The sequence below is a fragment of the Falco cherrug genome, chromosome 9 (genome assembly GCF_023634085.1).
Source record: "Falco cherrug isolate bFalChe1 chromosome 9, bFalChe1.pri, whole genome shotgun sequence".
In the NCBI taxonomy this organism is placed as follows: domain Eukaryota; kingdom Metazoa; phylum Chordata; class Aves; order Falconiformes; family Falconidae; genus Falco; species Falco cherrug.
Genome location: NC_073705.1, coordinates 25,109,672 through 25,127,582, shown reverse-complemented (window position 1 = coordinate 25,127,582; position 17,911 = coordinate 25,109,672). Strand labels below are relative to the sequence as shown.

General features: G+C 45.8%; 1 protein-coding gene across 4 annotated transcripts in view; it reads right to left on the bottom strand.

Moving 5' to 3' along the window:
• The window catches only part of SORCS1 (sortilin related VPS10 domain containing receptor 1), a 304,532-nt gene extending 290,955 nt beyond the window's left edge, over positions 1–13,577 (bottom strand). For all 4 annotated transcript variants that reach the window (XM_055721229.1, XM_055721230.1, XM_055721231.1 and 1 more), the window contains exon 1: positions 12,722–13,577. In XM_055721229.1, coding sequence (XP_055577204.1) covers positions 12,722–13,369 — 648 coding nt within the window. In that variant the 5' untranslated portion in view covers positions 13,370–13,577. The remainder of the gene's footprint in view (positions 1–12,721) is intronic.
• Between the last annotated feature and the right edge of the window lie 4,334 nt (positions 13,578–17,911).

Here is a 17,911-nt window from a genome sequence, read left to right as displayed (position 1 = left end):
AAGTACATCCTGATTTACATGAGTGGAAAAGGCACGCAGACACAGACTCAACATTCCTCCTCAACTATTTCATTCTGAGATGGTGCCAGATGCAGTGGAGATACGGAAAGCATAGAGCAAGGCAGGCAATGGAAGTTTCTCCTCTGTTGTGTGTGCAGGTCTCTTTCAATCTGACAGGGCACTGGTCATTTCTTAACTCTTTGGAAGGACCTTTGTAAAGTAGTGCCTCGCTGATAAGCCTGCCTTAAGACCGTGAATAGCACTGAAGAAAATCAGTGCTGCTGTGCTAAGCACAGATATTGACAGCAATTTTACAAGGGCATGAGCATAGGTAGATAATCCAGAGCACAAACATTTCCTGGAAATACTTGCTACATTTAACATCACTTTAAAAGTTCAACAAAACATCAGAGTATCTTTGGTTAACTCTGCTTTAAGAGAAAGGTGATGTTCACCTGTATTGAAGCTGTACTTTACCTGTCCTGTCCTTTGTGGTGAAAATACAGATGTAATGAACCTGCCAAGACAGGGCTGTTTCCCTGAGTAGGGCTGAAAAGGACCAGCACCCAAACAGGACAGGAGAACAGCAGAAATCAATTCTAACTTCGGAGAAAACTGAAAGAGGAGATGGAGAAGCAAGTGGGAAGCACTAGAAACATTTGTTTTCTCCCTCCAAATCCATGCACAAATCAGACAAACCATCAGTATGAGTATGTTACTTGCTCCATTGGATGTTGTGTGTATCGGTATCTTGCGTGCATGGGAAAATCATAAAGACAAGCTTTAACATTATAATGAATCCTGGACAGTGGCAGCACTTAAATTCCCTAGAGTGTGTTACACTTAAGAACACACACACACACAAGGAGATGCAAACTGACTATTTCTGGCCTTCAGAGCAATGGTGGCAAAATTGGCCCACATCTCTCTAAGGTAGGGATGCTGAATTTTGTCAGACCTTAGCTGTGATCCTGTCCAGCAGCTCCTCAGCTATCCAAGTAGCCTATTGCAATCCCAGCTTCTGGCCGAATTCTGAGCTGTGTTACAAGGAATGAAGTCAAAGGAAGCTGAGGAAAAAAGGAAGCAGTATGCTTTCTATGGAAGTTTTTCAGAAGTTTCTGACAGCATAAGAGGGAAGAGACTACAGGGACTTGTACAACCTCAAGGAAACTTTAATTACTAAATCCATAGAGCCCCAAGCCAGTTGTTGCAGAACTGGCTCATTCCAATCAACAGCAACAACAACAAGAAGAAGGTAGGATTTATCTTCCAAATTAGGGAGTGGGGCTTTTTAAGATTTCTCAACTATTAGTGATTCACTTCTTCATAGTGACCTGGTTCACCCAGTCTTTAAGGCGAGTCTGGTCTTGTTCTCAGCTTTGTTCTGTAAGGACAACATTTGGTGTCACCTGGATTTGGAAGGAAGGCTAATGGGCAGGAGTCTCCCAGGTGATGCTGGAAGATGTGACGCACATTCCCCTAAACCAGGCACTGTGGTCGTACAGCCACATGCATTTCCTGTTAGGGCTGAGTCCACCCTGCATCCTTGTGCTTATACTGGACTTGTCCACCTGGAAAGCAGGAGGAGAAACAGCAGGTAACCTAGCAGAACCACCACCTTCATGCTGAAGCTTCAACACATCGCTCTCTGCAGAGGGTATTCCTGCTGACAGTCCACGAGGGACTGCTGGCTGTGCAGCCCCCACTGCTAACACCTGCAGCATCACATAACTGCTGCCTTGTCCTGCCAGAGTAGCAGAGGTGTCTGACAGCCTCAGTGCAGACTGTGGTGGCTTGTGGGCTGGCCTGTTCATCATGACAATTATTAGGGTTAGATTCGCCTTTCATTAATAAACACATTCCCTCTCTAGCCCTTCTGCATCAAGGGAAAGTGTCAGCAGCCGCACACCTACACACACAGGTGTGTGCGGCACTTTCCTCGTGTGTTTATTGTTAGCAATTTTTTTAGGAATCACACTCCAAATGTGTTGCTGTCTCAGCTGTCACTGCTTGTCACATTACAATAACGATCGCTGCTTTCAGAAGCCAGTTCAGGTTGTTTAATCATCGCTTCCCTCCAAGCTGTCCATCACAGGGTGGTCACCAGGCAACAGCATCAACAGACAGGACCGTGGGTGGCTGGTGAGGAGGAGGATGAGGATGGAGCACACCAGGGTTTGCAGGGAGGAAGAACTCATGTTCCCATAGGAAAGGGAGGCACAGGAGCTGCTGAGTCTACCTGATGGGATCCCAGCCTGCAGCATGATGAAAATAACAGGGATTTCAGTGACCACAGAACCCAGTATTTTGGTGGAGGAAGAAAAGATGGCAGAACCCTGGCCCATGGCACAGTAATGCAGAGCTGGGTTCCTTGCTCTGGCTCTTGATGGTGTTCATGGTCCAGCTCCCTCCATCACAGGTGGGATGGCAGGGACTTGCCACCCTGCCTGGCTCACAGGCAAAGCCTGTGGTTAGAGACAGCTGAAATCAACCACATTTATTGATTTAACAACTTGAAAATTAGTTGTTTGGGAGTGGATGAGGAGTTTCTGAAGAAAAAAAGAAAGACCACATGTCAACTTATAAAAGTTGAAAATAAAATGGAAGGCAACAATGAACATGGAGCTTTTCATCCAAAAGATGAGCTGAAGAATGCTGTGTTTTGGCCTGCTTTGTTTCATGTTGTTTACCAAGAGATACACAATTAAACAGTTATCAAACTGATGCAGATCTGCATCAAAGCATCTTTGAGTTACAATAGCCTAAATAGTTGTCAATAAACTTCAGCAACTCTTCTATAGAGATGCTAGGTCACTGGATCCAGGCTAAGTCCAGATCTATACTCTTCTTATCTCTAGCCCAGGTTCTGTCCCTCTTAACGTACTGAGGGGAGTATGGAAATATGCACAAAAATGAAGTGGAGGAGGTGTAGTGCCGTCCCTTCCCGTGGTGCAGTCCTCAGCCAGAATACCATCTCAGGGGATAAATATCCTCTAAGCTCCTCGAACTACTGACATTTCACCACAAATGTATGATTTTGGTATTATGTTTAATGCATCTATTGTTTTGCTGGTGTGTCTTTTATTTACTCATTTAGCCTTTCCTATTAAAGAAGAGATCTATTACGCTTCAAGTAATCAAAGTAAGATCTAACTTTGATTTGCAGAGAATCATCTCCAAAATCTGATTTTCTTTCCAATAACGATTAATTTAAAGCTTTTATCTTTTGTCTATAGAAAGGTATTTTTTTTCTTGGAAACCAAAACTAAAACTCAATGGAAAGCAAATTAATTTTCCGTATCATATTCTTTGGCATATAGAGCTTGATCTTCACCATAAGTATGATTTTTGCACTTGAAAAATATATTTACACTTACACATAGGTAATTTCTTCCAAAAATAAGGTCCTCAAATATTCAGTTGAATATTCAGTGGAATTCACTTTTCCTAGGTCTGTTTTCAAAGACTATTCATCAAAAGTGACTGGAAGCATTCTCGGCCAAGGCAGGGAACATTAAACAGTTTCTAAAGGTTTATACTGACCCAGTAACACACATAGAAAGGGAGCATATGACCTTTTTCATCTACTGAAAATACACCTTGGATTTAAAAAAAAAAAAATCTTCCATGCAAAGTCTATTCCAAATGATCCATATTCCCACATTACTGAGGATTTTCCCACTGATTTCTGAATCAGGAACTTTTTACTTCACTAAAAAAAAAATAAAATAAGTGCACCTGAGAAAATCACATATTGAACAGGGACAATTTATGAAGAGAAAAACAAGCCTACATTTGTTATATAAAATATTTTCCTGGAATTATTTTCTCAACCTTAAATGTAGTGGGGGAGGTGAGAATGAGGGAGGAAGAGAAACATTTGGGGAAAGACATTGGATGTCTCTGTTGGGTTGTCTAAATAGCCTGAGATTTTCTAAAGATCCTTTTACTTCCTCCTGAAGACCTATATGAAAATGATTTGAAAGAGCTCATGGCACTGCTGTCCTTAAATAATCACCACCAAGGGTCATATGAAACCAAATACAAATAGGATGTGAGCACTGACACTGAGTTGGGACCCAGTGTTCTAAAGGATCGAGAGCTTCCCATGTGTAGCTGAACACTCTCCACCCCAAAAAAACCCCAACCAAAACCAACAAAAATCAGCCCTTCCATGCCTTGGGAACACATTTGCCTTGAAATGCTAACACCAAATCATCCCCTTCCATCTATTCTCCTTCATCTCCTGATTCATCATATTTGTGCCAAGCATGGAAGACTGCAAATGGGCTTTTAGGTTCCAAGAGGCAGGAAGAAACAACACACAGGGCATGGGGGAACACATTCCTGGTGGCAGTCTGAAAACTAGCGTGAATGAGTTTCAGACATTCTCTCCAAACACCAGCCCTATCTTTATGCACTAGATGCAATCCAGTATTTTTACCACCCAGACAGTCCAAGAGTATCTTCCCTACTTGACTGCTGCTGCATTAGGGAACACAATACCATGGGGGGAAGAAGCAGCTCTTTTTTTTTTTTTTTTTTTTATGACGACGGAAACCTCTTTGGGAGTGAAGGTGGGTGTGGTGTTTGCTGTTAACATGTAATTTGCTGCCCTATGTACACTTTATGGTCTCCTCATCCTGCCTTGAGGCTCCTCAGCCACACTTCCCAGCAGCACAGCATGGGTCAATCCCTGCATCCCACGCAAGCCACTCACTTGAGGTGGGCTTTGTCTCATCTGGGTTACCTCTGAGTTTTCCCTCCAGGAAAAGAGAAATGACAAAGCCTGTGACTCCCTTCACCTTCCCGCCCCTGCAGAAGCAGTTCTGCCCCTAACCACAGCAGGGGGTGAGAGCACTGGAGGCCCTGCCCCAGCACAGGTTGCTTAAGGTGGGGATGCTTGGCACTGACATCCCTCCGCAGCAACAGAAATAGGTCCAACTTCCCACCTTCTTCCCCTGCACTGCCTAAATCTCCATGTCTTTTCTCAGCCTTCTCCTTCCCTCTCGCCCCATGTCAGGGACCTCAGCACAGCCTGTCCTGAGCACATCCCTGGCATGGCAGCACATGGGGGGGGAAGTTCAGAGGCAGCTTTGAGTCCCAGTGTGTTAGCACGGGAGAACATCACTCCCCTATTGAGGGACACAATGTGAGGTTAAGTTCCCAGAAACCCTCTAAAAGAAAGGAATTACATTTTAGGACATATCCTAAAATACCCTGTTCCTTCTCAAAGTACTTTTCTATTTTGTTCCCCAAGGAAAGAAAGCACAATATGAAATAAAAGTGTTATTGTGTTACCAGCACTGAGAATTAGGGATTAAGGGCTCTCACGTTAACTGTTGTTTGATTTAAGAGACAGCCAAAAATATTGCAAGTGGCACAAAAATCATTTTACTGCATCAACTTTTATATGCATTTAAAATTCCAAAACAATTAGTCTATCACCCAATGCTGCCATTTGAAGTGGAATCAAGGCCCATTTTCATTTAACATAGAAATGTCAATTAGAGCTGCGGGAGTCATTGATTTTTTGGTTTGCTGGCCAGAGAGAGAGAGAGACAAGTGCCTTGCATCAGTCTGATTTTTTTCTCCTCCTCTGAAATGAAAACCTGAATGCAGCTTTGGTTCTGCTGAACAAGATCCAGTACACACAGCTTTTGTGATAATATTAGTTGTCCAAATACAGTTTGAGATGCTCTACGATTCCCAGGCATGGGCATCCCAGGATACAGGACCCACAGGACACCCTTGCCCTGTGAGGCAGCAGCTAGAGGCAATACCATCTCAAATGTCACTAGATGCCTCTGTCTGGGACACTGAACCTAGGTTTTTGAATCAGCAGATCATTTTTAAACACAGAATATAAGAATCAGAAATTCATTCAAAAATGACACCTTGAAACAAAGCAATGAAATAAACGTTAGACTTGCACAATTTTTGCTTGCTTGGGGCTGTTAGGAGCCTGGAGATGAAAAGGAAAATCAGTGTGATCCTATGAAATGCTCTGGCCAAGCTACAACAGCATTTTCTAGAGGAAGAGGTCTTTGATGGGGCAGTTTCACTCACCTCGCTGGAGCTCTGCACAATGTGAGGGTTGCATTTAGTCTGGTGTAGTAAGAAAGGCCCAGAGGACACAAGACTGTCCAAGGTCAATGCTAATCTTGCAGTCCTTCATATGTAAAGCTGTATCACAACTGAATGGGTCAGAATGGTCTCTAACTTCTCCAGAATGACTTGAGGACTTCTGACCTCCTTGCTTCCCCCTCTGGACAGACCTCATCATGGTTGCCAGGCCAAGGAAAGGAAATACATGTGTCTCATTTGAAGTCAAGAGGAAAGGGAGAAAATCCTTTTCTATTATAAAGTACAGCATTAAGAAGACTGAAAACTATAACCCTATTGCTTTATGCAGTTTATAGCCCCTCGGTATTGCACAAATGCCAGTTGCGACTGTCAAAGCTCTTCCATTATTCTTCTTAATCTCCCCATGTGATGGGATTTGCATATCCCACCTGTCAGTCTGGGTGGAAGCTCCTCACTGTCTCCCAAATTCTTTTACAGAGACCAGATTTACACAATGACAAGCCTTTCTTCTAGTCCTCACAGATTCTCTTTCACCCCCTGCTTTCTCTCAGTGCACGGCTATTCTTATTAACAATTTCCCACATATCCTATTTCATAGTCTGTATATGAAAAGCCTATTTTTTATTCATTCATGAAATATATTTAGAGATGGACTGCAACACAGAAGGAAATACTACAGTTCTTGACTATTTTTTGCCAAATCAAACATACACCTCCCCCCCCAAAAAAAAAAAAAAAATTCAACCCAAAACCCCTCAAAACCTTCTGTTGAAAGCAATAAATTCCTACTCAGTTACAGGAAATTTTCCAGTGTTTTATCTCTTTTTAAGTTTTTTTAAGGGAGGCTTCTTATCTAGAATGGATGTGAAATATTTTATGATCTACACAGTTGTAAGCATAGTTCAGAAGACCAACATTTGGAATAGGGGACTTTCAGCAATACTTGACTTTGACTTGATTTTTTTCTGGTTTAAATTCCCATTTTTGTTTTCTCATTTTTTAATTCAGCACTTCCTAAATGTGTTCTCATTAACTCTAGCGCAAGAGATTAGCCTGAAACAGCCTCAGCATCTGGTACATTATACTATTAATACTATTATATATTGCTGTAGTATGTAAGCCATACATACTACATCTCACTGAAGTATTTTAATGCAGGCATCCTCCTCAGATGAATCTTTTCTGGGACCTGTTTCCTGCACCCTAGGAACCAATCTAAATGCAAAGTGACTGACAGTGGGGTCATTCCTCACTGTGGGTCTCACTGCACATCTGGTTCTGGGCTCCACATCCATATTCATTTTCTGAAATCTCCTCTTTCATAATAATGCAATCACCATGGGAGAAAGGGAGCAATGAGCTATCGCGGTGTCATACAGCATAATGCCGGTCAGTCACCGGGTGATGTTGGCAGATTCTTCATCCACCCCTGGTAGTTTTACATTGGAGCTGCAGCTCTGCCAGCCAGGGAAGGACAGAGGGTACCAGCTACAGCCTGTTGCATGAACACAGCATCTGAGCAAAGAAGTGACAGAATGAGATGATGTGAAAAGTGACATTTTGATTGCAATCCCCCCATACTGGTCTGAACAGAAGAACACCAGCAATTTAAGATGTTTTTGCTGTGCCTTTACTGTCTCACTTGCAAAAGGGAATACATTCACTATCATCTGCATGGAAGTTTGTTAGCAAAAGCAAAAATCTGATTCAAATTTGAGGTCCTGAGAACCTGACTCCTAGAAATTCACATTTCACCTTCCACAACCTGTCTTACAAGCAGATACAGAAAGAACAGTGTTAGCTTGATTTAGCAAACCAGAGGCTGAAAGGGAATATGATCACTGCCTGTAAAATAATTCCAGGGGGCATAAGTGCCAGAGAGGGAACATAACTTTTTAATTAAAGGCACATGCACAAATGAAGGAAAAAAAGAAGAAAAAAAAATAATTTAAATTGCCCAACGGCAATGTTAGAAACTTCTGTCTGATTTCTGTTCTAACAGCCAGGCTTGGAACAGCCATCCAGAAAGAAAGGAGAAAATAGGAGGATGGGCTGGAAGAAACCCAACTGTTTTTAAGATGCAGTTTGATCAGTTTATGGCTGCAGGATGCAGTACCTGCTGCAGCCCTGTGCCGTTCTTGAAGTTCCTAAGTTATAAAGTAGGCTTGAACACTAACTGAAAATCCAACAGCAGGTTATTCACAAGTACTCTGTCCAGGAGGAAATAGTGTATCGGAAATATCTAAGTGCATTGTTATTCTGCCTTACCTGTCCCCAGTTTGTCCTGTCAATAACACCAAGTAAAATCTTGCAAGTACTACCTAAAGCTCTCCCATAAAAGACCTAACTCTTCCCCTGTTGTCTAGTGTAATCACCTGACAACTGCAATGATGACCTTGCTGGCTTCACCCTGCACTGGACCCATCAGTTGTATTGATTTTCTACTCTGGATGGAATATGAAGCCTGTCTGCCCATGGTTGTCTTGCATCTGGTCCAGACCCCATCTCCATCAGTCTGCTGAGGATCTTCTGTTGTGGAGGACCTATGAGAAGCTCACTTTTGTCTTTTCAGCCATGTAAATCATAGACGTTTGAAACAGCTGTTTAAAGGTGTCATGACCATGTAAAAGCCAGTCCACAGGTGTACATCAGGGTACATGCTCAAATTCTTTGCCAGACACTTTGAGATCTACACCAACATCCAGCCCAGGAGAACACTGTCCAGCGCAAGGCAACAGTAAACTGTCTTATTAAGTGAATGCAAAACCCATGCTGCTTTCCTTCACGACACCAAATTATAGCCCAAACTATAGCATCAAGGCTCTTGCTCAGCCTCCCTGATGTTCTATGTCCTCCAATTGTTTTGCTCTTTCTCCAGGGTACTTTTAAACGAACAAGTAAGGCACTGATGTCACTCCAAGCCAGCCTAGGACAGAAGCAGTCTTGGCTTCTTGTAAGCTCTGAAAACCATCCATATCCTAGAAACTCGTAAAGGACATCTCTTAGAGATTTGCTTCTCTCCATTAATACCACACACTAATACCACACCATAGCTCCACACACAAATCTCTGCTAGCTGATTTCTCCTAGTCTATAGCATAGTATTAAGAGAGCTGTGGGGATTCCAAATCTACAGTGTTTGGATACACCACATCAGGAAACACATTTGGTGTCTCTGCGAGCTAGGAAACCTGCTAACTTCCACACCGATGACTAAATTTTCCAGTGGTGTAAAAAGGCAGGAGACATCACTTGTGTGTCTTGTAGCAGAGATTTGAGAAAGATTTTATCTCTTAGGATCTTTTACTCCAGATTCTACAGAGGCTGGTGGAAAGACTCTCAGGGTGCATCAATACCGGTAAATTAAGCAGTACCAGGACAAATTCAAAATTAAGCAGTACCATTCACAGACTCAATGTCTATATTCTTACTATTCTGTCAAAATGGTTCCAGTCTGGGACTTAGTACAAGCCAAAAACCATTTCAAGCACCCATTTCAGCTGCAGCCAGTCTTCCCTGTTTTGCAGACTGGAAGAGCTCAGGATTGTGGAGATGCCAGACAGCCTTGCATGGCCTCGCTCACCTCCAGTGAAGTCAGAGAAAGCCTGAGCCCCACCTGTATTTTAAAACAATGGGAGATACAGTCCCAGTTTCATCCTTTTCAGTCAATTGGCAATACAGGCTCCCTACCTACACACTCCTCTGCAGAGCTTCTGCTGACTCCACCATTAAAAAAGCCAAGGTAGGCAAGAGGAGTTAGGACACATGTGAAGCGTGTCCCTACAGATGTGAGCTGGGCACACTCCACGGGTCTAAGTATGGTTATTGTGCTGGGGGGTAAGCTGTTCAGGGAGCTTAGTACCTAAAGTCACTGATGGGCCAAAATAACCCCTGATGTAAGGCGATTTATGTTAGTGGAGTTACATCTGGATGACTTGGACTATTATTTATTTATTTTTATTGTACCTGTGGCAGAGTTTACAGCAAGCTCATCCTCAGAGCAGAATGCCATCAGTTAGATGGTACACACACTCAACAAGAAATCACAGCCAAGCCTGAAAGAAGCTGCAAACACCAAGAACAAGCCCTTAGAGAAATCAGGAGTCCCTTTCAGAGGTCCCTTCTCCTCCATCAGAAGCATTGCAATTATATCCAAACCACTACCAAAATAAGGATACAGGGAACCACACTGAGGCTGGCAGAATCAGGTACATTGCAACAGAAAAACTTGTGGTGACAGTGCTTTAATTTTCCAGGTTTTCCACCTAAAGGAATGTCAAATATTTTGAGCTTTGGTTTGGATTTTTACTGTACTCACGCAAATACTGCAAACTACAATCATCTTCATAGTGCCCCTGCGCCTAGGTGCAAGGCAAAAGCTGTTTCACTTAAAGCAAAAAGCAGCACTTAACAGAGCACATAAGAATGAAAACATGAAGAGGTGGGTTGTACGCACACACAGACCCCCCGCCACAGCGGGGGAACACAGGCAGGGAGGCAGCAGTTGCTGCTGCTGAAGTGCAGCCTGGGCACCAGGGTTACACAGCATCCTTCATGAGCAGCACCATGGGATTCTCTGCGACCCCCACGCAGGCAAAACTACATACACTGTACCCTAAAGGAAGCATTTCACCCCAGCCTACTCCCAGCTCCTTCACACATGAGTGCCCAAAACCTCCATGCAGAGATATCGGATCAGTGCCGCTTCGGGCTACCTACTGAACACACCATTGCTTCAGCTGAGCCCGGACAAGCCCGTCGTGCATCCAAGTCCTGATGGGACCCAGCTTCATTTAGTGCTGTGAGGGGGGTGCAATCACAGCACAAGATAGCACAGGCCTGCCAGAGCCCCCAGTAGCAAGGTGGGAGCACAACCTCAGGAATGGAACCTGCAGCTCTTTAGGAAGGACAGCAGCAAAACATTTCCCACAGATCCCTGAAGACATTAGTACACCAAGACACTCAAAGTAAATCAGTCCCTGGCATTAACAGTCCATGTTACCACAGTGGGCAGAAACATATATACATGTATATGTATACCTAGAGCACAGGCATAATAAAACAAATATATAATAGAAAGATGTGTGTCTTGATAAATGTACAGATGAAACATAATTGCAGTGATAGAGCAGGAAAACTGATGCCAGCTGGATGACTTCCTATGTCAGAAGCTTTTTCTTAGCAAATGGGTCACTTTAAACCAGCGTCAGCCTCAATTCAATTTGTATGAACAGACCTGAGTTCCTACAAGGCAGCTTCTGTTCACACATCTACGTAAGAGGCAGGCTAGCTAAGTTGTGAAGAAATGGGAAAGTCCTTCAAAACGGAGATGACAAGTATTCCTCTGTCAATTAATTGATTTAAAAGTTCCTGATGAGACCACGTCCCAATTAACTAGGGCTGAACCCCACAGCGTGGTGCTCATGACATCCGCTGTAATTCTCAGTCGGGTGGCTGTGATACACCTCAATACAATCTACACCAAAAGGAATTCATAACGATTACACCATTATTTCAAAATGTTACCAGGCTCCTAGCACTAAAAGCTGAAAGGGAGACCAAGGATTTCTGCCGAGCAGCCAGAAACCTTCTGGCATTACAGCTGCAGACACCTTAGAGGAGAAGAGCTTGAGTCCCCTTTTTTTCTCCTAGGAAGTTGTACGGGCAACAGCCACTAGCACCGGCTTCCCTTTCTCTCTTATTAGCATTCTGCTTTGCCCTCTCCGAGAGGCAAAGTGACAGAAGTTGGAGCATTCAGCAGATCCCCCCGTTCCTGCAGAAAGCGGCTCCGCTGCCTGCCCCAGGGCTCAGAACCCTGGCCGCGGGGGGGCTGGAGGGGCACAGCGCTCCAGTCCACTTGGTAACTGATGCCACAACTATTGCTCCAGCCTGGAAACGAGTCACCTGCTTCTCCGGCTGGTTTTGTTCTGCTTGGCTTATGCGGGAGCCGTTCTGCTGCTATTCCCAAAAAGGGCCAGGTTACAGGGAAGAAACAAGAACTGTCGCGTTTTAAACACCTTGGTGACAAGAGGCAAAAAGCAGCGTTATCCCCTGCGCAGAGCCACCTCGGAGATGAAGTCCTGAAGCCCCCTCCAGCATCTCCCTGTCAGCAGGGCCTGGGGCTGAGCTGAGCTGGGCCCCCCGGGCGGGGAGCAGGAGGAGCAGCACCGGAGGGGCTTTCCCAGGCCTTGCTTGCAGCTGAGCCCCCCCGTCTCCCGGCGGGGGTCCCCCTGGGGGGAAGGCGGGGTGCAAGGACGACACCCCCCCAGAGCGACCCTTTCCCTCCCGGCCGCGGGCGGTGGCAGCGGTTTGTCCCAGTCTGCCTCCAGGGTGATGGAGGAGGAGGGCTGGGGGGGAGCTGCGCTCAGCGGGCGGGCGCTGGAAAGTTTTTTTGCTTCAGAAGAATGGCCCTTTTGAAGCACTTCTGCCCCACTGCACACTGCTAAGCGAAGCCAATCCCCGGCGCCCGGAGGCACAAAATCCCCCCTCGAAGAAGAACCCAGCCCCCCCCGCCCCCCCCCCCCCCCCCCCCCGTCTCACCGCCCATAAAAACGAGGAGAAAAAAAAAAATAAGGAAAAAGAAAGAAAAGGGAAAAAGGCTAGAGGCAAACCCGCCGCCCGGCGCGGTACTCACGCTGCTGTTGTGCCCGGACCAGTGCACCATGGCTTGGTTGTGCGCCGAGTCGCCGGCGAGGGCGAAGGTGGTGCTGGCCAGCCGCAGCTCCTCCAGCCCGAAGCGGGCGGCGCCGCTGGCCGCCGGCTCCCGCCCCGCAGCGCCGCCCGGCCCCGCGGCGCCCCGCGGGCTGCGGCCCCGCCGCCGGCCCGAGCCCCGCAGCCCGCCCGGTGCGGGGGAGCGCCGGCCTCGGGGAGGCCGGTCCTTGGCGGGAGCCGCCGCCGCTCGGGGCCGGCTCTCCGCGGCCGCTCTCTCGGGCTGCCGCCTCGTCGACCGCCGGGTCTCCCAGCCGCTGAGTTGGGTCCCCGCGGGAGCAGGGGCGAGGGTCGCTTGCAGCCCGGCATCCTCCGCCTCCATCCCGGCCCCTTGCCCTCTCTCACCTCCCTTCTCCCCGGGGAACCGCCTCTGCTCCTTTTCTCCTCTGTCGGTCCTTAAATGCATTAATAATCCCTGCTGCGGCGGCTGCTGCTGCTGCTGCGGCTTCACCTGGGAATGGCAGGATCTGCAAGTTATTTCTGCACCGGTAAAGCCAAAAGTGAAGAGGAAAAGCCATGTCCAGTACAGGAGAGCAACGTGCCAGGCTGGGTACCAGCCAGCAACTTTTTCCATCGCTGCTGACTGCTGCTGAGTGCGAGGGAGAAGGAGCAAGAAAGAGCGAGCGAGGGAGCGAGGTGCTGCCGATTTACCAGCCGCGGGGTAAACACAGCCACAACTCCACAAAGTTTCAGACTCTGCTGTATTAGATGCAGCCGGGGGGGAGGAGAGGTTGCTTTCTTTTCCCCTCTTTTTTTTTTTTCCTTGTTTTCTTTTCCTTCTTTTGCACTTTTTCTTTTTTTCCCCCCCCTTTTTTTCCCCCCCCCGCCCCCTCTCTCTCTCGCCCCCCCCCAAGACTGGCGTTGCTGATCAGGCTTTTGATGGAAGGCAAAGCTACAGCCACACGGGGGAGGAGCTCAATTGAAATCAGAGAGAGAGGGAGAGAGAGAGGAGCAAATCCTGGCTGGTGGTTTCTCCCGGCTGCCTCTATGGAAGTCACAGCTCGCTCCTCTCCCGCTCGCTCTCTCTCTGCTCGCTCTCACTTCGCCGCTTCTGCATCACACCCCGCCAGGACGCCCCGCGTGTCTTCCGTGAGTGACTGGTTAACACCCCCTCTCTCACACACCCACACGCCCAGAAGGACTTACCCCAACTTTTAAACTCAAATCTCCCATCTTTTCCTCCCCTGCGCTTCCCATCAGCTCAAACCTCTAAAACCTGCTCCCCAACACACTGAAAGCACTGCACATGGACTGGAAGCAAATGTGTAAAGCGAAGAAGCAATACATAAGTATAAGCATACATACACGTGTGTATAGTCTTTCCAGAGGAAATATTTTAACTCCATTAATTAAGTGGCCTTAAATGTCTGAGCAGGCTCTGAAACGTCCCTCTCTTTTCCCCCTGTGCCTGATGTAAATGCCCTGCAGTGGCTGGGAATAGGCATCCGTGCTTGAATTCACAGAGGGAAAGTCACATTTCTACCCTGCCATTCCCTCCTCCGCCTTTGCTTTGCTGTACTGTCATTTACAGTAGCTGCCGATGTTTAGATAAATCACTCAGGCATAGCAGAGATGTACTCGCATAAATGCTGATGGAGACAGGGACAAGCTTTTGGAAATGAAATGACAGAAACCGGTGGTAGGAGTGGGGGAGAGAGAGAGAAATTCCCCACAACTGGTTTATCAGTAGAAAAAAATCCCAAACCTTTCTGCTCTAGCTGTCTCTCACATTTTCAGGACCAGCAGTTTCTCCCCCGGAGCTGTGCTCCCCTCTCACTCACTAGGTCTCTTCCCCAGGGAGCAGTCACTAGTCATGGCCAGAGGAGATCACCAAGCCCTGAGTGCAGGGGTTGGTGTCTGCTGGCCGTGGGAGCCACCAGCCCCTTACCTCAGACTGCAGCCATCCTTGGTGACTGCCCACGCAGCAGGACAGGGGCCTGAGTTTAACAGGCACTTGCAAATACCCACAAGCTTTAAGACTGGAGGGTATTAAAGGCTCTTCCACTGGAATTTTATTGTCCCCATCTGCCTGCTGTCACTCGTTCCCATTTGATTTCCAGGTGAGTCCATTTTTTAATTAGAGTTTTTAACATTTCCTTCCTGACATGCAAGGCTTTACTGTATTTTTTGGCAGGGCATTTCAGAAAGAGATTTACACATTTGTTCAACATTCTTCTGGAGATTTCACTCAAAAGCTCACTGGTGACGCGTCTTGGGATATCAGCACAAGGCCACAGGCGAAGGGAGACTCACAGTAGCTGAGGCTGGGCATAACTTCTTGCTGCTTACAACAATGATGGATTGTCTGCAATGTAACCAACAGACCTCAGCTAAATCTGCTGTAAGCCAATTAACTGCATACCTGTTTCCAGATCTCCCAGCTAAAGGGTAACTATTAGTTACAGCCTGCCAGTTGTAATAATTAACACATTGCGCTTAAACACCTTTCCTAAGCTTAAAGCTCTTCACAAAGGCCACTCTTATTGTATAAATGGGGGAAACTGAGTCGTAGTGTGATCCGCAAAGCAGCAAGGATTGGAGATAGAGCTACCTTATTATCAACCCAATCCTTTGTCTTCTGTACCACAGACTGACCAGATCCATCTATCCCAAAGGATGTACTAAAAAGTAACACCCTCCTAGGACAAGTCTCTCAAAAAGGCTTTAATCTGAAGGGATGAAATTTGAAGAAATGAATGGGTGAGTCAGAAAAAAGAACGTGGAGGGACCTTAATAAAGGGTCAGAGGAAATTTCCTCTGGGATTGTCATAGAAGTATGCATGCCAATAAGTGGCTAAGGCTAATGAGAGAAAAAATCTAGCTGTCTCATTTAGGCAGACAGTTATCTCTGGATTGTGATGAGTGACCAGTGAGTGATACGGATGTGCCTGGTAGAGCATGTTTCATATGCTGTGAGTACGCTATACCTGCAGAGCTCCTCAGCAAATGCACGCAAGGGTCAGTCATGGAGAGAAAATATGGGCTCCAACCCGAAGACCACAGCCAACTGCTTCCAGCATAATCCTTGTGGGTGGATATAACAAGCCTTTTGCTGATCTGTATTTCCAGGAATCATCAGTTTAGGAGATTCGAGCAGCAGAAATTGCACCTGATCACTTATGTTTAATAGCTATGGGTAGACCTGTCTTCCCTAAATTTGTCTAATCCTCATTTATACTCCTGGTGTCTGAGACATGCCGTGGCAGTCAATTTTACAATCTGATTTTGTGTGCTTTTGAATACTCGTGGTCTACACTTATCTGAGAGAGACATTTTAAATTACCATAGTCTAATCTTGTTGCCAGCCATCTTTCTGCCACAGATGATGCGATGATTGAGCCATCAGAGATAAGAAGCCAGAGTCTTTGGCACAAAAGAATAATCCCCGGTGCTTGATATAAGGGACAGCTTTCTGAGTTGGGAGCTACAGTAAGCCCCTACACTGTCGTTGGAGAAGGGCTGAATTCATATACTCAGCCAAAAAAGCAGTGGTGTGTAGTGACTGAGCTCCATGGCTGTGCTCAGGAGAAAGGAAAGGCTGCACTTGTGGGTATCCTGACCTGAGGTTACACCTGAGCTGATGTTTCAATAGCACAGACTACACCACATGTCCAGCTCCAGCCTCTGAGGAGAACATGTTTTCCATCAGAGCTGCTGCACTGCCTCATCAGGAGACTGCTCTTCTGTTTTACATGGCCAATATTGCCTTGGGGGAGGGGAGAGAAGCAAGCCCCAGGAGCTGTGGAACAGAAGGCAATCATCGGCACTATAAAACATGATGCTATGACAGCAGATGAAAAGTGAAAGTCTCAGCTGGCCCCTTCAGCCTCTGCCTTTACTAGGATAAGCAGTGGCAGGGAGTGCTCCTCTTTGCCAGGGAGGAACTAGCACAAGGAAGAGATCTGCACGGACATAAGAGGGTTTGAGGAAGTTCTCACTTTTGGGGTCAGGAAGCACAACCAGGAATCTAGTGAAGGGAGTAGATACCAGTTCTGGGTAGCTGTTGCAGTGGAGCAAGCATCTTCCTAAGGATTTATATAGCCTTAAGAAAAGAAGCAGGAACAGAATAAAACGTGGATAAGTACACAAATCTTCACTTGGGACTGGGCAGATTCAGAGACAAGTGGAAATATGGGATTGGTCAAGGACATAAATCCTTACGAGAATGATTGCAATAATCTGCCGTCTGCAGGAATCCTTTCCTTCAGTGTGTTTCACACTCCCAATCAGAGACTACTTGTAAAAATGTGGTCCCAAGATACTTGCTGGCTCCACAGGATTCCTGTCTTCTAAAACATGCTAGACGATGTACTCAGCATGATGGAAGCATCTCAGGGACTATGTCAACATTGCCTGCACTTTGATAGAGTAGAAGGAGAGAAAGAGGAATGAAAGAGGATGGAGAGAAAGAAACAGAACTGGATGGACTTAACCAGCTGAGCTTTCAATACAGGGCAGGTGCATAACATAGCCTGGTTTATCTTGCACTCAAATGTCTTTTAGGCTAAGCAGTGTAATCTTTCACTAGTAAATATTTGTGTAATCAGGATTTTGTGAATCTACACTCATTTTAAATCATCAGTTTTCTCTGTAAAGACTGTGTAATGAAGGGAGCCCAAGAACACTGCTCCATTGATTCCTATCAAGCCATGGTGAGTGATGAATACTGTAGTTTGACATTACACAATATTCCTCCAAAAGGAATCTCTGTTTGAAAAAAAAAAAATTGCAAATCAGGATACAACAGGGCTTGTTGCAGTTTCCCTTAAGGAAAAAAAAAAAAAAGATGGCTCTCAACTGTAAATATCACAGAGATCTTGGTGTGTTGTTTGTGTGTTTTTTTTTAAAATAAGGTGGATGATTCATTCCTTAAATAAAATAGAGACTAATTATATACATCAAAACAACTGTTTCCAAGTGCCTCTTATTTCACTGAATGAATGGAAATTATTTACCTATGTGGCTTGTTTTGTAGCAATCATCAGATAATTGTTACATAGGTAGTATCAGAAGTAAATCCTACGACCTCACATAAGGGCAATGCATTTGGCACAAAAAAATTATTTAAAAAATAACCTGGAACTAAAATAAAATCTGTGCCTTCTTTCCACTGAGT